The sequence below is a fragment of the Pelodiscus sinensis genome, chromosome 21 (assembly GCF_052426305.1).
Source record: "Pelodiscus sinensis isolate ZL-2025 chromosome 21, ASM5242630v1, whole genome shotgun sequence".
Classification (NCBI taxonomy): domain Eukaryota; kingdom Metazoa; phylum Chordata; order Testudines; family Trionychidae; genus Pelodiscus; species Pelodiscus sinensis.
The window spans coordinates 26,783,175-26,811,143 of record NC_143072.1 but is presented as its reverse complement, the minus strand read 5'-3'; the positions used below and the strand labels follow the sequence as shown (position 1 = coordinate 26,811,143).

General features: G+C 68.4%; 3 protein-coding genes and 1 non-coding gene across 4 annotated transcripts; 3 read left to right on the top strand and 1 right to left on the bottom strand.

Annotated features, from left to right (window-relative positions):
- The first annotated feature begins 456 nt into the window (after positions 1-456).
- On the top strand, positions 457-4,871 carry RPL23A (ribosomal protein L23a). The gene is made up of 5 exons (XM_075904513.2): positions 457-612; positions 1,793-1,973; positions 3,263-3,439; positions 3,834-3,903; positions 4,807-4,871. Exons 1-5 carry the CDS (start codon positions 588-590, stop codon positions 4,819-4,821), a joined length of 468 nt encoding a protein of 155 aa, XP_075760628.1. The 5' UTR covers positions 457-587; the 3' UTR covers positions 4,822-4,871.
- LOC112545110 (small nucleolar RNA SNORD42) lies at positions 3,702-3,766 on the top strand. The gene has a single exon (XR_003088531.1). It is a non-coding gene; the product is annotated as a small nucleolar RNA SNORD42 (small nucleolar RNA).
- A 4,525-nt stretch (positions 4,872-9,396) lies between the features above and the next one.
- On the bottom strand, positions 9,397-13,126 carry TLCD1 (TLC domain containing 1). Its single transcript, XM_075904512.2, has 4 exons — positions 12,898-13,126; positions 11,148-11,230; positions 10,587-10,669; positions 9,397-10,044 (listed from the first exon to the last, which is right to left on the bottom strand). The coding sequence occupies exons 1-4, from the start codon at positions 13,086-13,088 to the stop codon at positions 9,658-9,660; spliced, it is 744 nt and encodes a 247-aa protein (XP_075760627.1). The 5' UTR covers positions 13,089-13,126; the 3' UTR covers positions 9,397-9,657.
- A 12,171-nt stretch (positions 13,127-25,297) lies between these two features.
- Positions 25,298-26,765, top strand: LOC149521926 (uncharacterized). The gene is given in 2 exon segments (XM_089772048.1): positions 25,298-25,846; positions 25,849-26,765. Coding segments are annotated over 2 exon segments (1,188 nt in total). The 5' UTR covers positions 25,298-25,575.
- The last annotated feature ends 1,204 nt before the right edge of the window (positions 26,766-27,969 follow it).

The window sequence follows — 27,969 nt, the reverse complement described above, 5'->3', positions numbered from 1 at the left end:
CGATCGGGCCCGTTTGGCGGAAAACCGCGTCTAGATTGGCACTGACGCTTTTCCGCAGAACGTGCTTTTGTAGAGAAGCGTCCTGCCAATCTAGGCGTGCTTTTCCGAAAATGCTTTTAACAGAAAACTTTTCACGGAAAATCATGCCAGTGTAGTAGCCCCGCAGGGCAGACAGAGCCTGGGATTGCTGGCTCCCCCCCCACACACACACTCTGGGGATGCTGCCCCCCTCCCCCCCGGTTTTGGGCTGCTGGCTGGGGCCGGGACGGGGGGTGGCCTGTCCCGTCGGGGGAGTCAGCACGCCTGCACATGCCTGCAGGAGCGGGCGGGGGCGGCCGGCGCGTGCGCAGGAGGGGCAAGTTGGAACTCGCGTGACAGACAGACAAGAACGGTGACGATTGGCTCATCTGTGGTAGTAACAAACTACAACTCCCAAGATGCACCTCTCGCAGGCACTTTCCTGCGCATTCGCCGTCCCGGCATGCCGTGCGTTATCTCGCGTTGTCTGCGCAGCCTGTCGCGAGATTTGGCCCTATAAGCCCGCGTGAGGCGGCCCGGCAGGCCTCTTTTGCTTCCCTTTTCCCAAGATGGCGCCGAAGGCCAAGAAGGAGGGTGAGTGTGAGGGGGGGGAGCCGGGCCGGGGGCGCACGCGGGAGCAGGGGGGGACCGTGGGGGGCACGAAGCAGGCGGGCGGGGGTGACACGAGGGGAGCGGGGGAGGCGGGGGGCGGGGGGAGCAGGGGGCGGGGGGGGGGGGGGGAGGGGGGTTCGTGGGGGTGGGGGAGCGGGGGGGCAGGGGGGGAGCGGGGGGGGGGGGGCTCGGGAGGGGCGGGGGGGCGAGGGGCGGGGGGGTTCGTGGGGGAATGGGAGGGAGCGGGGGGGAGGGGGGCGCAGGGGGGCGGGGGGGACGGGAGGGGGGGGGGGGGCGCAGGGGGGGGGGGGGCTCGAGGGGAGGGGGCGGGGGGGACGTGGGGGGAGGGAGCGGGGGGGCTCGAGGGGAGCAGGGGGGGGGGGGGGCGGGGGGCGCAGGAGGGGGCGGGGGGGCGCAGGGGGGGGGGGGGACGGGAGGGGCGGGGGGGCTCGAGGGGCGCAGGGGGGTTCGTGGGGGGGCGCAGGAAGGGACGGGAGGGCACGGGGGAGATGGAGGGGTGGGGGGGGCTCGAGGGGCGCAGGGGGGTTCGTGGGGGGGCGCAGGAAGGACGGGGGGCACAGGGGGAGATGGAGGGGTGGGGGGGGCTCGAGGGGCGCAGGGGGGTTCGTGGGGGGGCGCAGGAAGGGACGGGAGGGCACGGGGGGAGATGGAGGGGTGGGGGGCTCGAGGGGCGCGGGAGGGCAGCGGGGGGAGCAGGGAGGTTCTTGGGGGGACGGGGGGGCTCGAGGGGCGCAGGGGGGATGCGGGGACACAAGAGGTGGGTCCGGAGCGCTGGGGGGGCTGTGAGCAAGGCGGGGGGCGAGCGAGGCCCCTGGTGAAAGGGGGGGCTGGTCATTCCCCTAGTGGGGCTCCACCCGCCTTGAAGCCCTGGGAAGCCTCCAGCTGCCTCGCCAACCTGACCCTGAGTTTCCTCTGGTCTGTCGGGGGTGAGCCGAGTTTCCTTTTCGCTCCCCGATCTGTGAGCGGGTCCGCCGCAGGTATTGCCCAGAGACAAGGGCAAGACCCAAAGTTGACCGTAATTGGCCAGGTCTGGTGACACAGCCCAGAGGCTGCTAATAGGGATTAGTGCTTTGTGTCTAGAGCCTTGTCACGGTCCACGGCTACTGCTAGCAACCTCCAGTAACCAGTCATTTCTGTGTAGCTGTCCCTGCTAAGACTGAGGCAAAATCCAAGGCTCTGAAGGCTAAAAAGGCCGTATTGAAAGGAGTCCACAGTCACAAGAAGAAGAAAATCAGGACATCTCCCACCTTCAGGAGGCCCAAAACGTTACGATTACGGAGACAGCCCAAATATCCCAGGAAGAGTGCTCCTCGGAGGAACAAGTAAGTCTGGGGGGGGGGGGGGCATTTCATTTAAAATCTGCTTAGTACAGGAGGCCCCCGACTTGCAACACGATTGGTTCCTGGGGAAACGTCGCAAGTCGGGGGCATCGTCACTTGAACCCTCATTTACAATAGGCGCTGAATGCGGGCTGAGGATGTAAGTCGGGGGTTTTTGGCCCCTTCCACGCTTACAAAAATGGTTGTAAGTGTGGGGGGGGGTCAGAATGCAAACGGTCACAAGTCAGGGGCCACCTGTATCTATCCAGTCCAAGCAGCCACCTTCCCCCATCTCCGTCAGCGTGATGGTCCTTGAGCTAAAACCAGCTTGGTGTTAGTCATCTTGTCACATTCTTCTTTTTGAAGATACTTCACTTGTTAAATGTAAATTTATATTGGAGAATCATAGCTAAAATACAAGCTAGTAGTTTTAGGTCAAGTCTCTGTTAGAAGAGCTTGATGTGTTGCAGAACCAGCAAACCCTCCTATTGCAGATACCAAAAGAGTGCATGAAACAAGTTGTTTTTTAATGGTACAGGTTGAACTTCTCGAGGCTGGCACTCTCTGGTCCAGCAGGATTTTAGGGAGCCGGATGTCTGTTTATCAGGGGTGTGGCCAAGTTTCCTGCAGTCCCATAAAGTTTGTTTACAGCCCCCAGTTCCTGGCTCAGGGTTCTGTGCTGTTTAGCTCCAGTTTTCCCCTAAATGTCTTCAGAGCCCAGTGAGCAGTGGGAGTGTTAGTAATGCTGCTGGACAATACTGACCTCCTGGGTTGGCAAATTCCCTGGCTCAGCACCGGTCACATCCTGAGGGTTCCGGACCAGAGTTCAACCTTACAACTGCATCTACACTCGGGCTTTGCTGGTACAAAGACGCTGCAGAAAATCACACCTTGAAGTAACATTGCAAACAGGAGTCTAGTGTCGATCTGGCCTCAGTGACTGGAAAAGCTGTTTTGGAAACTAAACTAACAATGTCCTGGCAGCTTTCTTAACAACTTAAGCTTAATGTTATAAGGCACATGATGATTCCATGCGACTAAACAGCCTGAGAGCTTATGATTAAGGGTGTGAATGGTTAACCTGTAAGCTTCACCCTTAACAGGTGAAGCTTACTGGTTCTGGTTTATCCGGTTAACCAATTAAACAGGATTTTACATCCCTACTTGTGATTACAATCTTGCTAGCGACTGATGTAACCTGATGTTTCCTAGAGCAAAAGTGACTATTCGCGTGAAGAGGCTTTCTCTGTTGCTGCCAGTTATGCAACTCAAATGCTTTCCCCCCTCCACAGACTTGATCACTATGCTATTATCAAGTTCCCTCTGACCACGGAGTCAGCCATGAAGAAGATCGAGGATAACAACACCCTGGTCTTCATTGTTGATGTTAAGGCCAACAAACACCAGATCAAACAGGCTGTCAAGAAACTGTATGATATTGATGTGGCCAAGGTCAATACGTTGATCCGGTAAGTGACGTGGGTAAGTGGGAAGGAGATGGAGCACTTGTACGTGTAAGATGTTTCAAAGTGCTTTGCGCGATGGCTAAGCAGATAATTGATTAAAAAGCTTGAGAGAAAGTACCTGGCTTGAACGAAACTCTAGTCTAGCAGATAGATGTAACTGGAAGACCTGTCACTGGCTGAGAGGTTCAGTATCACTGGCTGAGAGGAATGTCCAGCAATGTTGAAGTACCAGCCAGTTGATTGGAGCAGGAAAGGGGATTTCTTTGTGCAAATGATGGAAAACAGCTTCACCTGAGTACAGTGATGTTATCAAAGGAACCACTGATGCACAGCACGGCCCGTGCAACTGGAAAAGAAAGAGGGCTCGTGGGTACTAATGCCTCATGCTTCATTGTAGGCCGGATGGTGAGAAGAAGGCTTATGTGCGACTTGCACCAGACTACGATGCACTGGATGTAGCCAACAAGGTGAGGCTCTTGACTCTTCTCACTCCCCATCTGCCCCCTCGACTCTGCCTCAGTCAGGGTCTGTTTTGACATCGAGCTGAGGTCAGGGCTCTTCTTTTGGGGCGGTACTTTGGCTTCCACTGGAAATGTGGACACTGGGATACTGATCAGCAGTGAGGAACAAATGGCCCTGAGCAAATTCATGAGCTCTGCCTGAGAGCAGGCAAAACTGTACCCAGCATTTTCAGCCGGCAGAGCCAGTTCTCCCTTACTCTCTCCATAATGCTGCATAGCGTTGCTGGCAGACTCAGTTCCCCTTTTCCCTCCAAGGAGAGGGCCTGTATTGCAGCTTAGGAGCAGTGATCATACGCAGATGGCGTGGGAAGTACTTTGGGATGAGACAAGCTCTATAAATCTTGCTTACAGTCTCTGAATGGGGGAATAAATCTCTTGGAGCTCTTCTAAAAGCTTCTCTGGCACAACCTACGCTATCCAAGCGACTTGCCAGCTGTTAGCATTTGCCACACGAGTTCCACAGATACTCCAGACACTTGCTGGGACAGGGTGGGAATTGTTTTGCTTTACTGGGTGGTGGTGGGGAGGGGGCAATTAGTTCTACAGCAGCCTCACCAGCCTACCACAAAAGTTCATCATAGGATGGTTGTAAGAGGCATTTTAGAAGGGCTCTTAGGCATCATCTTGTGCCAGGATATTCTCCGTAAATGTTCCTCTACTCTGTTGTGGGCAAGATTGCACTTGCTTTGAGCTGAGGCAGGCAGGAAGGCCTGTGGGGTGGAAGGGATGTTTGCATAGGGTTAGCGTTTTCTTGGGGGAGATGTATCCTTGCCGCAGTTCTACCTCCTAGAGTCTCCGTCTCCCTGTGGTTAGGGTACAGGCTGTAACGTTCCTTTTGTTTCCTTTCAGATTGGAATCATCTAAACGCATCCACCAAGAGCTGGGCAGATGAGAGAATAAATTTTGTAAAACCACTTGTGGGCTCGTGTGTCGTAACTCAGTGATGGCCTGGGAGGCTTTGGGGGCGCTCTGCGCAGTTTCAGTGGCTTGAAGCTTCCTTATGTACTATGGGGGGGCGGGTGATAGAGCCGTTTGATGCCATTCCACAGGTGAGAGTGAAGCCCTGTCCCAAACACCTGCCCTTAGGTGCAGCATGGCAGACTTCTCAGGAGCTAGTCTGCAGGACGTGGGTGTTACCAGAGCACAGGAAGAGACGTCTGCACTGAGCTAGCCATGTCAGCTCATTACTCTCATTGCAGGAAACCGGCTTGCTGTGTGCAATGCGCTGCTCCGGTCTTACCCTGGCTGCGTTTGTAACACCACGAATGCTGCGTTAATTACACAGCAGCTTCCGCAGCTCTCCCCGCTTTACCCCATGGCTCAGTCAGACCCTGTGCAGAGCTTTTTAGACAATGGAAGGTTCTCAGTGTATCATGACTTCATCCCTTTGCAAATTGCTTCAGGGTTTGCTTGCTGCTGCCATCGTGTGGTTGTTTCATTTCAGATGAGACCTTTACATAAGCTCTGTTCATCTGATTGATCTCGAGCGCCTTCTGGTTTAGCCAAACTGGCTTCTGGTCGGCCACATGCACATGTATCGGGAACAATAAAGTCAACTAAAGGACGTTCTTGGGGGATCCCAGCTGCTCGTGTACTTTAGGGATGGGAGCCATAGGGGAATCCAGTTCGTGCAATCAGTCCATAAGAAGGAATTGCTACCACTCGGTGTTGCTGCTTTGCCTGCAAACCGGAACCGAGGGTAACAGGCTGACACAGGCTGAAGGACAGAGACTCACAAAAATGGGGCAGAGAAGCCCTTTCAGGATCTCACAGGGAGAGATGGCTATCTTAAGGGATTTCTACACAACTGGAACTGCCCTCCATTTCCTGTCTTCTCAGCTGCTCATTGGCCATCACTTACAGTACAGGGTGGGCAATTATGTAGAATCGTGGAACACTGGAAATGGAAGGGACCTCAAGGAGCCATCGAGTCCAGTCCCCTGCCTCACGGGATCCCTCCACGCATTTGGTAAGTGGTTACTATGGAAGAGACCGGCCCTTGGAGGAGATGTGGGTCTGGGGTGGCAGGTGGAAGGAGTGGGGGGAAGGGTCCGGAAGGGGTATGGGCGCAGGAGAGGATTCTGACCTGATGGAGAGATGTAGGAGGGGGTTGTGACCTGGGGCAAGGAATTGGGTCTGGGAGAGGGTGCAGAGGGGTCAGGACTGGGGGAGGGAGGGTCTGGGGTGCCGGAGGCAGGTTCTTGCCAGGGCAGCAGGGCCCTCAGCCAGGCTTTTACTGTCTTGGGCATGGGCTGCTGGGGCCTTGTGCTGTGAATGCTGGGGGGCCCAAGGGAGGGGAACTTGACAGGCTGCCTGTCCTGCCAACAGGCAGCTCCCAGTGGTGGAAACCAGCCAATAGCAGCTGTGGGGGTGGGGTCAGCTCAGTCTCCCCCTGCCTCCCACAGACGTGCACACAGCCCCCCCAGCTGGGGGTGAGCAGGGAGGGAGCCATTTGCCCACCCCTGCAATAGCGCGTGAGCATTGCACCAGGTTGCTGAGCCCCACCTGGAGCTGGGTGCTTGGGGCCCAGAGCAGTGGGAAGCGCTGGCAGAGGGCTGAACCCAGGGAGACATGGATCTGAGGCCTTTGCCTTCCGCCTGGGCTGGTTCTTCCCAGCTGCTCAGGTACAGCAGCCTCCCTTCCACTGCCAGCCCTTAGGAGTAAAACAAATGCCTTGTGTGACCCTGCTGCTGCCCGGAGCTCGCCTCCCCCGGCGTGCTGCCTGCGCTAGCAGTGCGGCATGGCATGGCATGGCACTGAGCGAAGGCCACTCCAGCCCCACCTCCTCCCCCACTTGTCTTGGGGGCTGCTGCCCCAGCTCCTGTCCTGCAGAGCTTGTGGGGGGGCCCATCAGGCTGGATGACTCACTATGGCTACGTCTACACTGGCATGATCTTGTGCAAAACCTCTTCCAGAAGTGCATCCCCACTGGCGTGTGCCTTTGCGCAAGAGCCTCCGTGCCAGTGTGGACGCTCTCCTGCGCAAGAAAGCGCCAATGGCCACTTTAACCAGCGGCCTTTCTTGTGCAAGAGCAAGGGGGCTTATTCCTGAGCGGGAGCAGCAGAGTTCTTGTGCAAGGAGCCCTGATTTCACGCATTGGAATGTTCTTGCACAAGGACTCGTGGCCAGTGTAGACAGGCAGCACGTTTTGGTGCAAGATCACGTGCAGACACAGCCTATGGGTGATGCTTACGGGTAGCCACTTAACTGGTGCCAGTTAACATCCCTGCTGCTAGCTGGAAATGGGGGCTTGCCATCCACTCTAGTTGGAACCAGCCTTCCAAAGCATTTGAAGACTAGGTAAGAGAGCGGGGAGCTGGGTAGGCAGGAAGGGGCTGCAGAGCCAGCTGCCTCTGAAAGGTGCTTGTGGAACAAACACGGCAGTTGTGAACAGCTCAGGTACAAAGATAAGATCTGGGAGAAAAGGACAGACAGGCCTGACCCAGCTAATGTGCATCATAATCCCTGCCCCTCCGTGCTGCTCGCTCCCGGTGAGGGCTGGCTCTGCTCCGCGTTTCCCCGGAGCCTCCTGCACTGCAGCGAGGGGGTGCGGGCCGCACGGGAGGTGCTGCGTGGCGAGAAGTGCGCGAAGGGCTCTTGCGCAAGGTGCTGCTTGTGTTGTGAAACTGCCCGCTCAGCCAGGCCCAGGCCGACAGGCGGGTCCCAGGGAGGCGGCGTGTGGGATTTCCAGGGCAATGCACCCCAATGCGCCTCTGGCTGGGCTCGGACCATGGACCTGGCCTTTCGTGGTCCCCCAGGAGGGTGGCTGGGCAGTGTGAGTTACACAGAAACAGGTGCTGCGGGGAGCCCTGCATGTGGGGTTAGTCCTGCTTCCAACCAGGGGTGCAGCAGCAGCACCCCTACCCCCAGAAATGGTGCATCCCCGTGGGGGCGGCAGGGCTCTGGCGTGTCCAGGGCAGGATGCAGCTTCTACGCAAAGTGCCTTCTGCTGTAGCAAGAGGCCTGGCTGAGCCTGGAGAGCTTAAAAACCTGCTGTGCGGACACGGACACACTGCGCCCCACTCTGCAGAAGCAGGGGCGAGGCATGAACACAGCCCAGCTGGGGCTCCCCCAGGATGCTGGGGGGGGTGAGATGGAGGCCAGTGCCTGGAGGCCTGGCTGGAAGCTAAGGCAGACGCGTTACCTGGGCATGGGAGGGGGGCTGGACCCCAACTTCTCACCTAGTGCATTAGGCTAGGGGGCAGGAGCCACAGAACTAATGCTGGCTCAGCTTTGCGCGGGGGGAGGGGGAGCTGCCTGCGCCCTGGGAGATGCAAGAGCCCTGCCCCCAGGCAGCATGGGCCACAGGGTGAAGGCTGTATGGGGCACCAACTCCCAGCATGCACTGCTGTGACCCGTCCTTCATTATACCTGGTCAAACGGGCAGACACAAGGGCCTGGGACCAAAGCCAGTTTCTCCCCCGAGTGTGCGGCCCCCGCCCCTCCCCCAAGCCGTGCACAAGTGGGGCTGTCGGGGGGGGGGCTCCCCCCATTGTCCCCGTCTCTGCAGCACCCTCCTGCCTCCCATGGACACGGGAGAGGCCGGGAGGAGCAGGTAGGGGGGGTGCTGGCCTGTCCTGCCTGCAGGAGGGAGGGGGGCAGGCAGAGCCAGTCCCATCCTGCTTTGTACCCACCAGTTGAGGCCGTGGAGAGGGCCAGGGAGCTCCCCCGTCCCAGCCAGCGCCTCGGCCCTCCTGGCTGGCCGCTTCCCAGACTGCCCCATGCCGCCCCTTGGCTCCTGTCGGCCGCCATCTTCCCTTCCTCCAGCCCTCGTGGCCCCTCCCCAGCTGGGCTCGCCCCCCGGCCCTTCCCTCAGCCGCCCCAGAGCGCCCTCCTCCCCTCCCAGCCTTGTGACATTCCTGCCATTCTCTGGCTCCTTCCTCTCTGCCTACAAGGGCACTTGTCTCCTTCCCCCAGCCGGCTCTGGAGCCGGGGCCGGCTCTCTGGCAGGGCAGGGCAGGGCAGGGCAGGGCCAGCCCGTGGCAAGTGGCACTGAGGCTGACAGCACAGGCGGTGGGGTGGGGTGGGGTGGGCTGGGCTAGCAGCCCGGCCTGTGGCCCTGGCTTGCCCCTCAGGCTATGGGGTGGCCAGCAGCCACCCCTGCCCTGCTCCTGCCTTCAAGGTCAGCGCGGGGGCATCTGCCTGAGCTGGAAGGCAGCTCCAGCAGGGATGTGTGAGGGGGCCGGGGCGGGGCAGCACCAAAGGGGAGGGGTCGAGATAAAGAAAAGGAGGGAAACGCCCGAGCGCTCTCAGTCCTCGGGGGGTGGGCGCCTGCCTGCCTGGCGCAGCGGAGGGAGCCGTGAGCGTCGGGCGAGGGGCTGCCGTGAGCGTGGCCCCTGGGGACCCGGCTGCCTGCTCTGGGCACCGGTGCCCACCCCCACCATCCTGCGGGTTCCCAGGCACGCTCCGCCCGGGGAAGGACGCCCAGAGGGGCGGCAGCAGCTTGGAAACAGACACGTGTTTAATGCAGGTAACATCCCCCCACAACATGGAAAAGAACCCCCTTCCCCCGCCAGCTCCGCGGCTCTGACCCGGCCCCACTGGCCCCGCGGGCTCCTCGCCGGGCAGAGCAGAGGGGTCCAGCGACCGCGGTGCCCTCTGCCAGCGCAGCTCGGCTGCAAGGCACCCGCGGTGCAGGCCTCGGAGGGGCCAAGCCCCCTCTGCAGCAGGTCGGCAACCCCCCGAGCGTGGCCCCTCCGCTCAGTCCAAGAACTTCCTGTCGGCCGGGTCCTTGCTGCTGCGCCGGCGGCCTGGGCAGAAGTCGGAGCGCAGCAGGCGGGAGAAGTAGGTGAGGATCATGGCGTCCAGCAGGAAGAGGTTGACGATGAGGAAGGCTCCCTGGCCCCGCACCTCCACGTAGCGCACAAAGTACCAGGTGAGGTAGGCCTGGGGCGCCAGGCGGAAGAGCAGGTACATGCCCAGGTTGATGTACTTGTTGAGGGTGTAGAGCGCGGGGGCCGGCGTGTTGCTCAGCCGCAGCAGCATGCGGATGGTCAGGAAGATGTTGCTCACCTCCACGAAGAGCGACAGCATCCCCGCGGCCATGAAGCGACCCAGGAAGATCCCCGAGAAGAAGGCTGAGATGGCCTGGCAGGGAGGACCCAGACACAGGTGAGGCCAGCTGGCTTTGCCCCTGCTCCGGCCCCTCCTGGGCATGGAGCCGAGAGCCCACTCACGGGAGGGGGGGGAATCCTGCAGGTCAGCCTGCAAGGCCCTGAGTGGGGGGAGCCCCCGGGGGCTCTGGGCACGGCTGTATGGCTGCCCCCCCCCCCCCCAGAGATTCCGACGCAGCCAGCGGCCCAGCCTGCAGGTACTAGCTGGGCAGGCTCTTTCCCCACCTCCTGCTTTGCTCCCCAGGGAATCACCCGGCCCGGCTGACTCCGCCTGTTTGACGGGTCCCCGATTCTGCAGGCTGACCCCGCAGGCCGTGCCGGGAGAGCTACAGGCGAGACGGGGGCAGGGCGCCGCTCAGATCCTGGCCTGCAGCGCACGCGCAGGCTCCTCCCCCGAATCGCGACCCACTCAGCCACCAGGCCCAACCTCGGGACTCCCAGCCCCCGGGTCAGTCCTCGCAGCGTGGGGGGTCGGGGAGGAACGGAGTCGGCCCAGGGGCCGGGGCCAGCACTTGCCATGCCGTGGTGAACCAGGTACTCCCAGGACGCCCGGGACTGGTGACTCACAATGATGTCGAGGGCATCATGGATGAAGTAGCCTGTGGGCGAGAGAGCAGTCAGTCCGGGGCAGGGCAGCGAGCCGGGTGGGCAGGGACTCTGCTCCTACACAGCGGGGAGCAGGGGCGGCTCCCTGGAACGGATCGCCGGCAAGGTCGGGACGAGCGCCAGGCAGCCCTGTGGGGGCCAGCAGGGAGGACTGCGACGGGGGGATCCGCTGGGGAGGGCCAGGCCAGACAGCTGCGTGGGGCTCGCCGCAGGGGGCCCGGGACAGATGGAATTCCAGCCCGGGGGAGCTGCACGCGGAACAGGAGGGATCGGGCTGAAGAACACCCTCCCCGGGATACACTGGCAGACCCGGCACGCTCCGGGGGGCTGCACTACGCTCCGGGGGGCTGCACTGCGCCCCGGGGGGGCTGCACTGCGCCCCGGCTGGGGCGGCGAGACGGGGAAGGTTCCTCCAGCGTCAGCGTCTCTACGAGCCACCGGCCGCGAGGCCTGCGCCGGGCCGCCCCCTACCTGCGGAGAAGCAGAGCAGCAGGTATCCCGAAGCGGGCGTCGCATTCTCGATGTCTAGCAGCATCTCCGGAGCCTGCCATACCCTGGGGAGGGGCGAGGCAGAGGAGGGGTGTCAGTGGGGCCAGCCTTCCCCAGCAGCAGCATCCCCGTGCGCGTCACGGGCAGATGTCCGCTTCCTGGGGGAGCCGCACTGACTCCCCAGGGCCCTGGGTGAGGGGGACCAGCTGGCCCCTTGGTCTACGCCAGGCAGCTCCCATGGTTCAGTGCCCCACGCCCGGCCTTTGCGGAGATCGCTAACACCCCCAACGCCCGGGGCCTTTCTCCTCAGTGCCGGCGGCAGGGTGCTTCCAGCCTTGGGGGGAAGGGCCAGGCCCCTGGACCAGGCTGTGGCACTTGGTACGTGCTCCACTCGGCCCCTCTGCCGGGGGTCACTGCCGAGGTCTCCTTAGCAAGGGAGCTGCCCTTGTCCAGTGTGCGCATCCAGGAATGCCCCACAGCACGCACGCCCCGCCCCCTTGTCCTCCGACACTGCTAAGGGCCTAGACGGCAGCTGCATCCAGACGGGTGCTACCTGCTGGATACGGCTCATCACGCCGCAAGCCAAGAGCAAGGGTCTCCGGTGCCCCCGGGGCAGGGGCCCACAGGCACCGAACACAGCCCCCGGCGTCTGGGTGCAGCCCAGTGTGGTCGCCTCAGCATGACTCGGCACAGCAAGAGCCCCTGGGTGCGGGCTCCCGGCTCCGAGGTGCCCCCGCGCCAGTGTGCTGTGGCACCGGGCCCGGTGAGGGGCTGATGGCTGGGAGCGGGTCGGCGCCTCCTGCCAGGGGCCCCAGCTCTGCCGGGCGCTGACACACAGGAGGAATCCGGGCAGCAGCTACTCAGCGTCAGCTACCTGAGAGCAAGGCGGGAGCCCCGGGAGGGCAGGAGAGGCCAGCTAGAACTGCTGGGGGGCGCACTGCCCACACCGCCTCGGGCTCCCTGGGATGGGAGGGGCCGCTCCCCAAGGTGGTCCAGGCTGGGATCATGGGGGGGGGGGCTCCCCAAGTTGCCCCGGGCTGGGATGGGGGGGGCTCCCAGGTGCCCCGGGCTGGGATCGCGGGGGGGGGGGGGGGCTCCCAGGTGCCCCGGGCTGGGATCGCGGGGGGGGGGGGGGCTCCCAGGTGCCCCGGGCTGGGATCGCGGGGGGGGGGGGCTCCCAGGTGCCCCGGGCTGGGATCGCGGGGGGGGGGGGCTCCCAGGTGCCCCGGGCGGGGATCGGGGGGGGCTCCCAGGTGCCCCGGGCGGGGATCGGGGGGGGCTCCCAGGTGCCCCGGGCGGGGATCGGGGGGGGGGGTCCCAGGTGCCCCGGGCGGGGATCGCGGGGGGGGTCCCAGGTGCCCCGGGCGGGGATCGCGGGGGGGGGGTCCCAGGTGCTCCGGGCTGGGTTCGCGGGGGGGGGGGGGCTCCCAGGTGCCCCGGGCGGGGATCGCGGGGGGGGTCCCAGGTGCCCCGGGCGGGGATCGCGGGGGGGGGGTCCCAGGTGCTCCGGGCTGGGTTCGCGGGGGGGGGGGGCTCCCAGGTGCCCCGGGCGGGGATCGGGGGGGTCCCAGGTGCCCCGGGCGGGGATCGCGGGGGGGGTCCCAGGTGCCCCGGGCGGGGATCGCGGGGGGGGGGTCCCAGGTGCTCCGGGCTGGGTTCGCGGGGGGGGGGGCTCCCAGGTGCCCCGGGCGGGGATCGGGGGCTCCCCGGGCGGGGCCCAGGCCGGACTCACCCCAGCACGGCCCAGAGCCCCGTCACCACCGAGTGCACGAAGGAGACGAGCAGGTTGCGCCAGCGCCAGGCGCGGGTCGGGTCCCGGCGCACGTGGGCGGGCAGGGGCAGGCGGCGCAGGCCCCGCTGCAGCGCCTTGAAGAGCAGCGCGGAGCCCAGCACCAGCCCGGCCGCGCGCACCCAGGGCCCCATGGCGCCGCCTCCGCCGCCCGCCCGGCCCACGTGCGCCTGCGGCAGCGCCCCGCCCCCCGGCCCGCCCCGCGCGGCCTCCATGGCATGGGCGGGGCGGGGAGGGGTCATGGCAGGCGGGGGAGGGGTTGCACTAGCGCAGGGGGGTCAGGGCGGGCCCATGAGGGGGTGGCACGGGGGAGGGGTTGCACTAGCTCAGAGGGGTCAGGGCGGGCACATGAGGGGGTGGCACGGGGGGGGGGTTGCACTAGCACAGGGGGGTCAGGGCGGGCACAGGAGGGGGTGGCACAGGGGAGGGGTTGCACTAGCATAGGGGGGTCAGGGCGGGCACAGGAGGGGGTGGCACGGGGGAGGGGTTGCACTAGCGCAGAGGGGTCAGGACGGGCCCATGAGGGGGTGGCACGGGGGGGGGTTGCACTAGCATAGGGGGGTCAGGGTGGGCACAGGAGGGGGTGGCACGGGGGAGGGGTTGCACTAGCATAGGGGGGTCAGGGCGGGCACAGGAGGGGGTGGCACGGGGGAGGGGTTGCACTAGCATAGGGGGGTCAGGGTGGGCACAGGAGGGGGTGGCACGGGGGAGGGGTTGCACTAGCTCAGAGGGGTCAGGGCGGGCACAGGAGGGGGTGGCACGGGGGGGGTTGCACTAGCATAGGGGGGTCAGGGCGGGCACAGGAGGGGGTGGCACGGGGGAGGGGTTGCACTAGCGCAGGGGGGTCAGGGTGGGCACAGGAGGGGGTGGCACGGGGGAGGGGTTGCACTAGCTCAGAGGGGTCAGGGCGGGCACATGAGGGGGTGGCACGGGGGAGGGGTTGCACTAGCTCAGAGGGGTCAGGGCGGGCACATGAGGGGGTGGCACGGGGGGGGGGTTGCACTAGCACAGGGGGGTCAGGGCGGGCACAGGAGGGGGTGGCACAGGGGAGGGGTTGCACTAGCATAGGGGGGTCAGGGCGGGCACAGGAGGGGGTGGCACGGGGGAGGGGTTGCACTAGCGCAGAGGGGTCAGGACGGGCCCATGAGGGGGTGGCACGGGGGGGGGTTGCACTAGCATAGGGGGGTCAGGGTGGGCACAGGAGGGGGTGGCACGGGGGAGGGGTTGCACTAGCATAGGGGGGTCAGGGCGGGCACAGGAGGGGGTGGCACGGGGGAGGGGTTGCACTAGCATAGGGGGGTCAGGGTGGGCACAGGAGGGGGTGGCACGGGGGAGGGGTTGCACTAGCTCAGAGGGGTCAGGGCGGGCACAGGAGGGGGTGGCACGGGGGGGGTTGCACTAGCATAGGGGGGTCAGGGCGGGCACAGGAGGGGGTGGCACGGGGGAGGGGTTGCACTAGCGCAGGGGGTCAGGGTGGGCACAGGAGGGGGTGGCACGGGGGAGGGGTTGCACTAGCTCAGAGGGGTCAGGGCGGGCACAGGAGGGGGTGGCACGGGGGAGGGGTTGCACTAGCTCAGAGGGGTCAGGGCGGGCACAGGAGGGGGTGGCACGGGGGAGGGGTTGCACTAGCTCAGAGGGGTCAGGGCGGGCACAGGAGGGGGTGGCACGGGGGAGGGGTTGCACTAGCATAGGGGGTCAGGGTGGGCACAGGAGGGGGTGGCACGGGGGAGGGGTTGCACTAGCTCAGAGGGGTCAGGGCGGGCACAGGAGGGGGTGGCACGGGGGAGGGGTTGCACTAGCTCAGAGGGGTCAGGGCGGGCACAGGAGGGGGTGGCACGGGGGAGGGGTTGCACTAGCTCAGAGGGGTCAGGGTGGGCACAGGAGGGGGTGGCACGGGGGAGGGGTTGCACTAGCTCAGAGGGGTCAGGGTGGGCACAGGAGGGGGTGGCACGGGGGAGGGGTTGCACTAGCGCAGGGGGTCAGGGTGGGCACAGGAGGGGGTGGCACGGGGGAGGGGTTGCACTAGCTCAGAGGGGTCAGGGCGGGCACAGGAGGGGGTGGCACGGGGGAGGGGTTGCACTAGCATAGGGGGGTCAGGGTGGGCACAGGAGGGGGTGGCACGGGGGAGGGGTTGCACTAGCATAGGGGGGTCAGGGTGGGCACAGGAGGGGGTGGCACGGGGGAGGGGTTGCACTAGCATAGGGGGGTCAGGGCGGGCACACGAGGGGGTGGCTCATCATAGGGCATCCAGGCTGGCCGGGGAGGGGTGAGGGCTCAGGGCAGGCCTGCGGGGGATTCCAGCTGGCTGTGCTTGGCCAGCGTGGCTGGCACGCAGACGCATGGGAGCTCTCGGTGGCTTCCGTGCTCCGAGCCCCACTCCTAGCTGGTCCCTTCAGTCCAGCTCATGGCTCCTCTCACCCTTGTCACTTTCCAGGGCAAGGCCTCTCCCAGGCCAGGCCCTGAACGATACAAAGAACAGCCCTGCATCCGTGCCAGTGGCCACTCCAATCCCAAACCCACAGAGCCGGAGAGACGCCGCCTCCTGAGCCAGCACCTCTTGTGGGCCCTTCTAAGCCGGAATTGCTGCCCTCCCCCCCCCCCGCCCCGTCAGCCCTGCGGTGCCTCAGAAACCTATAGCCTTCCCTCTTCAAAAGCCTCCTCTCCTTCCCCTGCCTGTTCCCAAGGAGTCTCCCTGCTCGGTGGCATGTGGCCGGCAAGAGAACCAGAAGGCACAGAGCAAGGGGCTCTGGGAGCCGTCCGCCTTTGCAAATTGGGCGGGGGGTAGCCAGCAGGCCGCAGATAAGGAGGTGATGAGGAGGGGGGCCGACATGGGTTTTGGAGAGCAAATAACTAAAGGTGCAGGCAAGCAGCAAGAGATTGTCTTCCTCAAGCAGGAGTGATGGATCAAGGTTAAAGGGCGCAATCAAGGATGATGAGGACGTTGGGGGACGGCTCACATTTCGTAGCCTCTCCTCACTGCAGGGGGTGTTGGGAGATTCCGACTCGGGTCTGCTCCTTCTGGCACCACGGGCGAGGAGCTCTCCCGGAGGCAGGAGAGGAGGAGATGGAGCAAACTGAGCATTTCAAAGACAGCACGGCACCTGGCCCCGCACCCCCCGTGCGGCATGGGGAGCGCAGACCCCAAACGGCTGCTTACTCCCGCGCGGCGGCTCGGCTGAGCGGCGCAGAAGCCAACCGAGCGCCACAGTGGGAGGCAACAGCGCCGCCCAGAGGGAACAGCCGGCGTTCCAGAGTCACCGACACTGGGCTCCTATAGCTATAAGGGAACCCGGAGTTCTGATGGTTAACGCCAGCACCTGTTTGGGGAAGGATATTAAACCCTCTGCTGCAGGGTTTTGGCCAATCTCGCGCTACGGGAGCCCAGGGTGAAAGGAAACTGGTCCTGTCTGTTGCGGGGCTTTGCACCTTTCAGGACCAGATGCCTCGGAGAAGAGACAAGGTACTGGGCTGAGCCACCCTGGCATTACCTGTGCGCCTGGATGTTTCAGGGGAGGGGCCAGGCTGGGCCGAGGGGGTTCAGGCGCTCCTGGGGGTGCCGGGAAAGAGCAGCGTTCTCTCTGTGTCAGTGGGCTCCCCGGGCCTCTCGGCGCTGCGGCGGGACCGTGCCTCGCTGGCTGGGGCGAGGGGCGTCCTTAATGCCGGGGGATCCGATTGCTCCTCTGCCGCGCCGGAGGCGGGGAGCGGAGGCCACCCTGCCCGTTGCTGGTTGCAGGCAGGGCTGCTGGAATCGGGCCCATGGGGCTCCGAGGGGCACTTGCTGTAGGACGAGGTTCGTGCAGCACCCGGGGGCCTGGGCCCGGAACTGACCTGCTCCGGCCCTGGCTCCTCCTGTTGGCCACCAGGGGGTAGGGGCGGCCCATGGTGCCACGACCGGGCTGGGCTCTCCCAGGTGGACAGGGTGACCCGGGTCCTGGGCTCCGTATGGGTCTCACCAGCATCTGCCCCATGGGGCTCAGGCCTCCATGCGGGTGTGTGGTGGGACCCCTGCCCCGTCTCCCCACCAAGCAGGGCCTAGCCCCTCCTGGCACCGGGCACCCCCTGCTCCTGGCTCAGCTCATCCCCTGGACGTTGGGTGATGGGGGAGCTGACCTGAGCCCCCACCCCCACAGATAGCGGCAGGGCACCAGGGGGTGAAGCCCCCCCGAACAGATCCTTGCTGCAGGTCTAGCGGGCGCCTGGGCTGGAGCTGGCTGGACAAGCTGCCCTCTGGCGTGGGTGCGAGGAAGGGGCCATGGGACCAGCGTGCCGCGGTGGGGGGGGTGGTCAGTCCAGCTGTGCTGGGCCTTCTCGCGGCTCTGCCCCTTCCCCTGAGGACTTGTCACCTGTGTCTGGCACCTACCAGGCCCTTGGCCTGGGTCTCTGGCTGGGATTTCTGGGGGCGGGTCAGTGCATGGGGCTGGCAGCCCAGCCCCTGGCCTGGCATTTCCACTCCCTCCGCTGAGAGCAGGGTGTCTGCCCCTGCCCAGCACCGCAAATTCCTTTCCTTTGTGTGCGGCTGCCCCACACCCTGGCCCGGGCTCCGCCAGCTGCAGGCTCCTCTGCCTGCAGGGCCATGCTGGGTGCCGGCCATCGTGCAGCTATCCCAGGAATGCAAGGGAAAGAGAGGCCGGCTCCTGGGAAAGTAGCCAGAGCCCCGTCCTCAGGGCAGGGGCTGGCCAGCGCAGAGGGGTGTGCACCCAGGCAAGGCACCCCGCAGCACCCAGCGCCCCAGGGAATGGCACTGCTGCTGCCCCGCAGACTCTGAGCCCCCCTCCCCCTGCCTTGCTGCTGGGGCCAGCTGGCGCAGCCAGGGCAGGGGAGGCAAACAGCTTTAGTCCAGTGCAGACCCCTGCGGCTGAGTCTGGGGGGGGCCAATGTTTATCTCCAACTAGAACTAGAATCTTGTCAGAGCAGCCCAGCCCCGCAGTCAGCCCCTGGGGGAGGTAATTGCTGCCCTCTCTGCCCGGGGCCCAGCTGCATCTCTGCCCCCCCCCCAGCCTGGCACTCCTGGAGAGCCTCTGCCAGGCCCCTCCCCATTTGCCCCTGCTGCCGAGAGCTGGGGGGCAGGAGCAGGGCCGGTCTGGTGCTGCCGAGAGCTGCGGGGCGGGAGCAGGGCCCGTCTGGTGCTGCCGAGAGCTGGGGGCGGGAGCAGGGCCGGCCTGGTGCTGCCGAGAGCTGGGGGCGGGAGCAGGGCCGGCCTGGTGCTGCCGAGAGCTGGGGGGCGGGAACAGGGCCCGTCTGGTGCTGCCGAGAGCTGGGGGCGGGAGCAGGGCCCGTCTGGTGCTGCCGAGAGCTGGGGGGCGGGAGCAGGGCCGGCCTGGTGCTGCCGAGAGCTGGGGGGCGGGAGCAGGGCCGGCCTGGTGCTGCCGAGAGCTGGGGGGCGGGAGCAGGGCCGGCCTGGTGCTGCCGAGAGCTGGGGGGCGGGAGCAGGGCCGGCCTGATGCTGCCGAGAGCTGGGGGCGGGAGCAGGGCCCGTCTGGTGCTGCCGAGAGCTGGGGGCGGGAGCAGGGCCCGTCTGGTGCTGCCGAGAGCTGGGGGCGGGAGCAGGGCCCGTCTGGTGCTGCCGAGAGCTGGGGGGCGGGAGCAGGGCCGGCCTGGTGCTGCCGAGAGCTGGGGGCGGGAGCAGGGCCGGCCTGGTGCTGCCGAGAGCTGGGGGCGGGAGCAGGGCCCGTCTGGTGCTGCCGAGAGCTGGGGGCGGGAGCAGGGCCCGTCTGGTGCTGCCGAGAGCTGGGGGCGGGAGCAGGGCCGGCCTGGTGCTGCCGAGAGCTGGGGGCGGGAGCAGGGCCCGTCTGGTGCTGCCGAGAGCTGGGGGGGGGAGCAGGGCCCGTCTGGTGCTGCCGAGAGCTGGGGGCGGGAGCAGGGCCCGTCTGGTGCTGCCGAGAGCTGGGGGCGGGAGCAGGGCCCGTCTGGTGCTGCCGAGAGCTGGGGGGCGGGAGCAGGGCCGGCCTGGTGCTGCCGAGAGCTGGGGGCGGGAGCAGGGCCGGCCTGGTGCTGCCGAGAGCTGGGGGCGGGAGCAGGGCCCGTCTGGTGCTGCCGAGAGCTGGGGGCGGGAGCAGGGCCCGTCTGGTGCTGCCGAGAGCTGGGGGCGGGAGCAGGGCCGGCCTGGTGCTGCCGAGAGCTGGGGGCGGGAGCAGGGCCCGTCTGGTGCTGCTGAGAGCTGGGGGGCGGGAGCAGGGCCCGTCTGGTGCTGCCGAGAGCTGGGGGCGGGAGCAGGGCCCGTCTGGTGCTGCCGAGAGCTGGGGGCGGGAGCAGGGCCCGTCTGGTGCTGCCGAGAGCTGGGGGCGGGAGCAGGGCCCGTCTGGTGCTGCCGAGAGCTGGGGGCGGGAGCAGGGCCGGTCTGGTGCTGCCGAGAGCTGGGGGCGGGAGCAGGGCCCGTCTGGTGCTGCCGAGAGCTGGGGGCGGGAGCAGGGCCCGTCTGGTGCTGCCGAGAGCTGGGGGCGGGAGCAGGGCCCGCCTGGTGCTGCCGAGAGCTGGGGGCGGGAGCAGGGCCGGCCTGGTGCTGCCGAGAACTGGGGGCGGGAGCAGGGCCCGTCTGGTGCTGCCGAGAGCTGGGGGCGGGAGCAGGGCCCGTCTGGTGCTGCCGAGAGCTGGGGGCGGGAGCAGGGCCGGCCTGGTGCTGCCGAGAGCTGGGGGGCGGGAACAGGGCCCGTCTGGTGCTGCCGAGAGCTGGGGGCGGGAGCAGGGCCCGTCTGGTGCTGCCGAGAGCTGGGGGCGGGAGCAGGGCCCGTCTGGTGCTGCCGAGAGCTGGGGGCGGGAGCAGGGCCCGTCTGGTGCTGCCGAGAGCTGGGGGCGGGAGCAGGGCCGGCCTGGTGCTGCCGAGAGCTGGGGGCGGGAGCAGGGCCCGTCTGGTGCTGCCGAGAGCTGGGGGCGGGAGCAGGGCCGGCCTGGTGCTGCCGAGAGCTGGGGGCGGGAGCAGGGCCGGCCTGGTGCTGCCGAGAGCTGGGGGCGGGAGCAGGGCCGGCCTGGTGCTGCCGAGAGCTGGGGGCGGGAGCAGGGCCGGCCTGGTGCTGCCGAGAGCTGGGGGCGGGAGCAGGGCCGGCCTGGTGCTGCCGAGAGCTGGGGGCGGGAGCAGGGCCGGCCTGGTGCTGCCGAGAGCTGGGGGCGGGAGCAGGGCCGGCCTGGTGCTGCCGAGAGCTGGGGGCGGGAGCAGGGCCCGTCTGGTGCTGCCGAGAGCTGGGGGCGGGAGCAGGGCCCGCCTGGTGCTGCCGAGAGCTGGGGGCGGGAGCAGGGCCGGCCTGGTGCTGCCGAGAGCTGGGGGCGGGAGCAGGGCCGGCCTGGTGCTGCCGAGAGCTGGGGGCGGGAGCAGGGCCCGTCTGGTGCTGCCGAGAGCTGGGGGGCGGGAACAGGGCCCGTCTGGTGCTGCCGAGAGCTGGGGGCGGGAGCAGGGCCCGTCTGGTGCTGCCGAGAGCTGGGGGGCGGGAGCAGGGCCGGCCTGGTGCTGCCGAGAGCTGGGGGGCGGGAGCAGGGCCGGCCTGGTGCTGCCGAGAGCTGGGGGGCGGGAGCAGGGCCGGCCTGGTGCTGCCGAGAGCTGGGGGGCGGGAGCAGGGCCGGCCTGATGCTGCCGAGAGCTGGGGGCGGGAGCAGGGCCCGTCTGGTGCTGCCGAGAGCTGGGGGCGGGAGCAGGGCCCGTCTGGTGCTGCCGAGAGCTGGGGGCGGGAGCAGGGCCCGTCTGGTGCTGCCGAGAGCTGGGGGGCGGGAGCAGGGCCGGCCTGGTGCTGCCGAGAGCTGGGGGCGGGAGCAGGGCCGGCCTGGTGCTGCCGAGAGCTGGGGCGGGAGCAGGGCCCGTCTGGTGCTGCCGAGAGCTGGGGGCGGGAGCAGGGCCCGTCTGGTGCTGCCGAGAGCTGGGGGCGGGAGCAGGGCCGGCCTGGTGCTGCCGAGAGCTGGGGGCGGGAGCAGGGCCCGTCTGGTGCTGCCGAGAGCTGGGGGGCGGGAGCAGGGCCCGTCTGGTGCTGCCGAGAGCTGGGGGCGGGAGCAGGGCCCGTCTGGTGCTGCCGAGAGCTGGGGGCGGGAGCAGGGCCCGTCTGGTGCTGCCGAGAGCTGGGGGGCGGGAGCAGGGCCGGCCTGGTGCTGCCGAGAGCTGGGGGCGGGAGCAGGGCCGGCCTGGTGCTGCCGAGAGCTGGGGGCGGGAGCAGGGCCCGTCTGGTGCTGCCGAGAGCTGGGGGCGGGAGCAGGGCCCGTCTGGTGCTGCCGAGAGCTGGGGGCGGGAGCAGGGCCCGTCTGGTGCTGCCGAGAGCTGGGGGGCGGGAGCAGGGCCCGTCTGGTGCTGCCGAGAGCTGGGGGCGGGAGCAGGGCCCGTCTGGTGCTGCCGAGAGCTGGGGGCGGGAGCAGGGCCGGTCTGGTGCTGCCGAGAGCTGGGGGCGGGAGCAGGGCCCGTCTGGTGCTGCCGAGAGCTGGGGGCGGGAGCAGGGCCCGTCTGGTGCTGCCGAGAGCTGGGGGCGGGAGCAGGGCCGGCCTGGTGCTGCCGAGAGCTGGGGGCGGGAGCAGGGCCGGCCTGGTGCTGCCGAGAGCTGGGGGCGGGAGCAGGGCCCGTCTGGTGCTGCCGAGAGCTGGGGGCGGGAGCAGGGCCCGTCTGGTGCTGCCGAGAGCTGGGGGCGGGAGCAGGGCCGGCCTGGTGCTGCCGAGAGCTGGGGGGCGGGAACAGGGCCCGTCTGGTGCTGCCGAGAGCTGGGGGCGGGAGCAGGGCCCGTCTGGTGCTGCCGAGAGCTGGGGGCGGGAGCAGGGCCCGTCTGGTGCTGCCGAGAGCTGGGGGCGGGAGCAGGGCCCGTCTGGTGCTGCCGAGAGCTGGGGGCGGGAGCAGGGCCGGCCTGGTGCTGCCGAGAGCTGGGGGCGGGAGCAGGGCCCGTCTGGTGCTGCCGAGAGCTGGGGGCGGGAGCAGGGCCGGCCTGGTGCTGCCGAGAGCTGGGGGCGGGAGCAGGGCCGGCCTGGTGCTGCCGAGAGCTGGGGGCGGGAGCAGGGCCGGCCTGGTGCTGCCGAGAGCTGGGGGCGGGAGCAGGGCCGGCCTGGTGCTGCCGAGAGCTGGGGGCGGGAGCAGGGCCGGCCTGGTGCTGCCGAGAGCTGGGGGCGGGAGCAGGGCCGGCCTGGTGCTGCCGAGAGCTGGGGGCGGGAGCAGGGCCGGCCTGGTGCTGCCGAGAGCTGGGGGCGGGAGCAGGGCCCGTCTGGTGCTGCCGAGAGCTGGGGGCGGGAGCAGGGCCCGTCTGGTGCTGCCGAGAGCTGGGGGCGGGAGCAGGGCCGGCCTGGTGCTGCCGAGAGCTGGGGGCGGGAGCAGGGCCCGTCTGGTGCTGCCGAGAGCTGGGGGCGGGAGCAGGGCCGGCCTGGTGCTGCCGAGAGCTGGGGGCGGGAGCAGGGCCGGCCTGGTGCTGCCGAGAGCTGGGGGCGGGAGCAGGGCCCGTCTGGTGCTGCCGAGAGCTGGGGGCGGGAGCAGGGCCCGTCTGGTGCTGCCGAGAGCTGGGGGCGGGAGCAGGGCCCGTCTGGTGCTGCCGAGAGCTGGGGGGCGGGAGCAGGGCCGGCCTGGTGCTGCCGAGAGCTGGGGGCGGGAGCAGGGCCGGCCTGGTGCTGCCGAGAGCTGGGGGCGGGAGCAGGGCCCGTCTGGTGCTGCCGAGAGCTGGGGGCGGGAGCAGGGCCCGTCTGGTGCTGCCGAGAGCTGGGGGCGGGAGCAGGGCTGGCCTGGTGCTGCCGAGAGCTGGGGGCGGGAGCAGGGCCCGTCTGGTGCTGCCGAGAGCTGGGGGCGGGAGCAGGGCCCGTCTGGTGCTGCCGAGAGCTGGGGGCGGGAGCAGGGCCGGCCTGGTGCTGCCGAGAGCTGGGGGCGGGAGCAGGGCCGGCCTGGTGCTGCCGAGAGCTGGGGGCGGGAGCAGGGCCGGCCTGGTGCTGCCGAGAGCTGGGGGCGGGAGCAGGGCCCGTCTGGTGCTGCCGAGAGCTGGGGGCGGGAGCAGGGCCCGTCTGGTGCTGCCGAGAGCTGGGGGCGGGAGCAGGGCCGGCCTGGTGCTGCCGAGAGCTGGGGGCGGGAGCAGGGCCCGTCTGGTGCTGCTGAGAGCTGGGGGCGGGAGCAGGGCCCGTCTGGTGCTGCCGAGAGCTGGGGGCGGGAGCAGGGCCCGTCTGGTGCTGCCGAGAGCTGGGGGGCGGGAGCAGGGCCCGTCTGGTGCTGCCGAGAGCTGGGGGCGGGAGCAGGGCCCGTCTGGTGCTGCCGAGAGCTGGGGGCGGGAGCAGGGCCGGTCTGGTGCTGCCGAGAGCTGGGGGCGGGAGCAGGGCCCGTCTGGTGCTGCCGAGAGCTGGGGGCGGGAGCAGGGCCGGCCTGGTGCTGCCGAGAGCTGGGGGCGGGAGCAGGGCCGGCCTGGTGCTGCCGAGAGCTGGGGGCGGGAGCAGGGCCCGTCTGGTGCTGCCGAGAGCTGGGGGCGGGAGCAGGGCCCGTCTGGTGCTGCCGAGAGCTGGGGGCGGGAGCAGGGCCGGCCTGGTGCTGCCGAGAGCTGGGGGGCGGGAACAGGGCCCGTCTGGTGCTGCCGAGAGCTGGGGGCGGGAGCAGGGCCCGTCTGGTGCTGCCGAGAGCTGGGGGCGGGAGCAGGGCCCGTCTGGTGCTGCCGAGAGCTGGGGGCGGGAGCAGGGCCCGTCTGGTGCTGCCGAGAGCTGGGGGCGGGAGCAGGGCCCGTCTGGTGCTGCCGAGAGCTGGGGGCGGGAGCAGGGCCGGCCTGGTGCTGCCGAGAGCTGGGGGCGGGAGCAGGGCCCGTCTGGTGCTGCCGAGAGCTGGGGGCGGGAGCAGGGCCGGCCTGGTGCTGCCGAGAGCTGGGGGGCGGGAGCAGGGCCGGCCTGGTGCTGCCGAGAGCTGGGGGGCGGGAGCAGGGCCGGCCTGGTGCTGCCGAGAGCTGGGGGCGGGAGCAGGGCCGGCCTGGTGCTGCCGAGAGCTGGGGGCGGGAGCAGGGCCGGCCTGGTGCTGCCGAGAGCTGGGGGCGGGAGCAGGGCCGGCCTGGTGCTGCCGAGAGCTGGGGGCGGGAGCAGGGCCCGTCTGGTGCTGCCGAGAGCTGGGGGCGGGAGCAGGGCCCGTCTGGTGCTGCCGAGAGCTGGGGGCGGGAGCAGGGCCCGTCTGGTGCTGCCGAGAGCTGGGGGCGGGAGCAGGGCCGGCCTGGTGCTGCCGAGAGCTGGGGGCGGGAGCAGGGCCCGTCTGGTGCTGCCGAGAGCTGGGGGCGGGAGCAGGGCCGGCCTGGTGCTGCCGAGAGCTGGGGGCGGGAGCAGGGCCGGCCTGGTGCTGCCGAGAGCTGGGGGCGGGAGCAGGGCCCGTCTGGTGCTGCCGAGAGCTGGGGGCGGGAGCAGGGCCGGCCTGGTGCTGCCGAGAGCTGGGGGCGGGAGCAGGGCCGGCCTGGTGCTGCCGAGAGCTGGGGGCGGGAGCAGGGCCCGTCTGGTGCTGCCGAGAGCTGGGGGCGGGAGCAGGGCCGGCCTGGTGCTGCCGAGAGCTGGGGGCGGGAGCAGGGCTGGCCTGGTGCTGCTGAGAGCTGGGGGCGGGAGCAGGGCCCGTCTGGTGCTGCCGAGAGCTGGGGGCGGGAGCAGGGCCCGTCTGGTGCTGCCGAGAGCTGGGGGCGGGAGCAGGGCCGGCCTGGTGCTGCCGAGAGCTGGGGGCGGGAGCAGGGCCGGCCTGGTGCTGCCGAGAGCTGGGGGCGGGAGCAGGGCCCGTCTGGTGCTGCCGAGAGCTGGGGGCGGGAGCAGGGCCGGCCTGGTGCTGCCGAGAGCTGGGGGCGGGAGCAGGGCCCGTCTGGTGCTGCCGAGAGCTGGGGGCGGGAGCAGGGCCCGTCTGGTGCTGCCGAGAGCTGGGGGCGGGAGCAGGGCCCGTCTGGTGCTGCCGAGAGCTGGGGGCGGGAGCAGGGCCCGTCTGGTGCTGCCGAGAGCTGGGGGCGGGAGCAGGGCCCGTCTGGTGCTGCCGAGAGCTGGGGGCGGGAGCAGGGCCGGCCTGGTGCTGCCGAGAGCTGGGGGCGGGAGCAGGGCCCGTCTGGTGCTGCCGAGAGCTGGGGGCGGGAGCAGGGCCGGCCTGGTGCTGCCGAGAGCTGGGGGCGGGAGCAGGGCCGGCCTGGTGCTGCCGAGAGCTGGGGGCGGGAGCAGGGCCGGCCTGGTGCTGCCGAGAGCTGGGGGCGGGAGCAGGGCCCGTCTGGTGCTGCCGAGAGCTGGGGGCGGGAGCAGGGCCGGCCTGGTGCTGCCGAGAGCTGGGGGCGGGAGCAGGGCCCGTCTGGTGCTGCCGAGAGCTGGGGGCGGGAGCAGGGCCGGCCTGGTGCTGCCGAGAGCTGGGGGCGGGAGCAGGGCCCGTCTGGTGCTGCCGAGAGCTGGGGGCGGGAGCAGGGCCCGTCTGGTGCTGCCGAGAGCTGGGGGCGGGAGCAGGGCCCGTCTGGCCCTTTGCTTTGTTTGCAAAGGCTCGAGGGCTCTGCAGCCAGTTCCAGATTAGCTCCCTTGCTGGAGTGAGCTGGGCTGGGCAGGGGAGCGCCTGGGGGGTCGGTCATGGCGTCCTGCCTGGCTGGAGGAACCGTGCTGAGCAGTGGCTGGAGCAGGCTGGGCTAATCCATTCTCCCTGTGGCCTCCCAGAACCCTCCCAACCCCTCCCCCAGCTGGGCTCCAGACGCTGGGGGCTGGGCTGCCTCCCCCTCGGCGCTGATGCTCACGGGCCCCCGGCTTGAGCTCTGCAGCGCGGGGGCCACGGCCGAGGAGAGCGAGGCAGGAACCCTTCAGTTCCTGACAAATGAACCGTCCCCTGCCTTGCCCCCCCCCGCCGACAGGCTGGGCTCTTGCAAGCCCACTGCCCCCACCAGCCTGGCGGGGCGATGGGCTCAGGGCTCTGCCGGGGCCTGGCCGCCTGCCGCACAGGGGCTCACCCCAGAGCCAGAGGCCTGTGCGCCCCAGCAGCCTGCCAGAGCTGCCAGCTGGACTCACCAGTCACCCAGAGCGCGGGGCCCGAGTCGTGTCCTGTGGGTGCCGTGGGCAGGAGCAGGCCCGGCCCGCCGGCTCAGGACAGTCCGTGGGACAGCCGGGGGACAGTCTGCTCCCGTGCCTTCCCCTCGCTCCCGTGGCTGGGCTCAGTCGCCGTAGGGGGGGCCAAGGGCCAGGCCCGGGTCACTCAGCCACTTCGGCACGGTGCTGGGAGCCGGGGATCCCCAGATGGCTCACTGGCCACCAGACCGACCGGCAGCCCCCCAGCTCTGCCGGGACAGCCCCTCTCCGGCACACCCACCCCGCAGAACCCTGACCCTCCGAGCTACCCACTGGGCCAAGCCAGACGCTGCCCAGGCCGGGGAGGGGGAGGTTGCCTGTCCGGCCCCCGTTCTTTGCATGCCCTCTGGGCTGGCATTTTCTGCCCCCGCCTGGCTGTGTCTGACAGGAGCCAGGTAGCGCCCAGGGCAGGGCTGGCGTTTACACTGCTGCCTTTGTCTGCAGAACAAAGACCCCCTCCCCCGCCGTCAGCCTCCCCTCCCCTCCCACCAGCTAATCACCCCAGAGGCACATGGCAACTCACTGAGATTAAAGGGAGCTGGCAACTTACAGCCCTGGGGGTGGCTGGGCCCAATAAAGAGCCATTTAGTGAGTGGGGAAGGCAGGGAGGGGGCGATGGCCAAGGAATTGGAGCTGTCGCCCTGGGGGAGAGCAGGCGGGAATTCACACCAAATTACGGCCCACCAGCCACCCCGGGGCACTGGCTGGGCGGCTCCAGCCCGGGGCTGGCAGTCTGGGGACGGGAGCTCGCGAGGTCCTGGGGTACGGGCAGGGTGGCACTTACTGAACCCACAGGCACTGGCTGCAGCATGACCCCCCAGCAGAGAGCCCAGCGCCAGGACCCGAGACCCCCATAGCAGGATGGGGAAGCTCAGCACCAGCCTCCGTGACCCAGGGAGGGGGAGCCTGGCACCCGAGTGGGCTGGGGAAGGGGGACATGGCCCACTGTGGTACCCGGCTCTGCACCCCATGAGCCTGGGGACATGCCGGGCTGCAAGCAAGTGGGTGCTACCCAGGGGCAGATGAGAGCGCCGTGGGGCCCCGGGCAGCGAAATTTCGCAGGGCCCCCACTTTGACACGACACATGCGCGGGGCCTCGGGAAGCGCGGGGCCCAGGGCAGCCGCCCCACTCGGCCTGCCCTAAATCCGCCACTGGTGCTACCAAAGCCAGCTCCTCGAGAGACAAGGTGACTGGCTGCCAATCTTCACCAGCCTCAACCGGGCAGGGAGACCCAGCTACAGCAGGGTAGGCCTGTGCAAACCGGCTGCACCCTGGGGCCTCGGGCCCCTGCACAACAGCGCAGAGCACCCTCCCCACCCTGTGGAGGGGGACGAGCGCCGGGCCCGGGGGGCTGCAGGGCTGCACGGAGCACTGGGACCTCTTCCTGGGCCAGACAGAGCCCTGGGCTAGGTGGGCCAGGCTGGCGCAGGTCTCGGATGAGGCAGGTGCCGGCGCAAAGGCCTGAGGCCCACCTGAGGGATGCGTCTCACCCTCCCTTGGCAGGAAGGTTAGAGCGCGAGGTCCCTGCTGGGGTCGTTGCCCAGGGCCCTTGGCAATGCTGCCAGCCCCAGCCCCCAGCCACGAGCCAGGCCTCTGAGGGAGGCCTTCCCGCCAGGAGTGGGGAGCTCTCTGTGCTCCCCTTGTTTGCTGAGGCTTGGGGTCAGGTTCAGGGCACTGGCTGGCACCCGCCAGCGTTCCCTGCAAGCTGGGCGCCCGGGCAGCTGCTCAGGCGAGATCCTGGTGCCGCCCGGCTGACTCGCCAGCGTCGTGGTTCTGTTAGTGGGGCTCTGCCGTCACGCCCCGGCACATGGCAAAGGCAGGCGGCACGCGGGTGGAAAAAACCCGCCCATGGATGGAAAAAGGAGAGGGGTGATTGGCCGTGACTTCCTGGAAAAACCAGCAACCCCTACGGGCAAGATGCTCACTAAGCCCTGGACTCCAGAGTCTGGGTCTCTAACCCCCAACCCTTCAAGACTTGCCATCGCCAGCCAGTCCCCGCTGGCCAGGACCGGAGTGCCCAGAGCCAGCGGTGAAGGGCCCAGCAGGCTGCGGGTTAGCTG

What these genes read in the sequence shown, in the direction of transcription:
- RPL23A (XM_075904513.2), top strand. Translation starts at nt 588, where the DNA reads ATGGCGCCGAAGGCCAAGAAGGAGG. An exon ending in GCCGAAGGCCAAGAAGGAGG is followed by an intron (nt 613 to 1,792) that starts GTGAGTGTGAGG and finishes ATTTCTGTGTAG; the next exon opens with CTGTCCCTGCTAAGACTGAG. An exon ending in AAGGTCAATACGTTGATCCG is followed by an intron (nt 3,440 to 3,833) that starts GTAAGTGACGTG and finishes GCTTCATTGTAG; the next exon opens with GCCGGATGGTGAGAAGAAGG.
- TLCD1 (XM_075904512.2), bottom strand. Translation starts at nt 13,088, where the DNA reads ATGGGGCCCTGGGTGCGCGCGGCCGGGCTGGTGCTGGGCTCCGCGCTG. An exon ending in GGGCTCTGGGCCGTGCTGGG is followed by an intron (nt 11,231 to 12,897) that starts GTGAGTCCGGCC and finishes GCCCCTCCCCAG; the next exon opens with GGTATGGCAGGCTCCGGAGA. An exon ending in ACCTGGTTCACCACGGCATG is followed by an intron (nt 10,045 to 10,586) that starts GCAAGTGCTGGC and finishes CCTCCCTGCCAG; the next exon opens with GCCATCTCAGCCTTCTTCTC.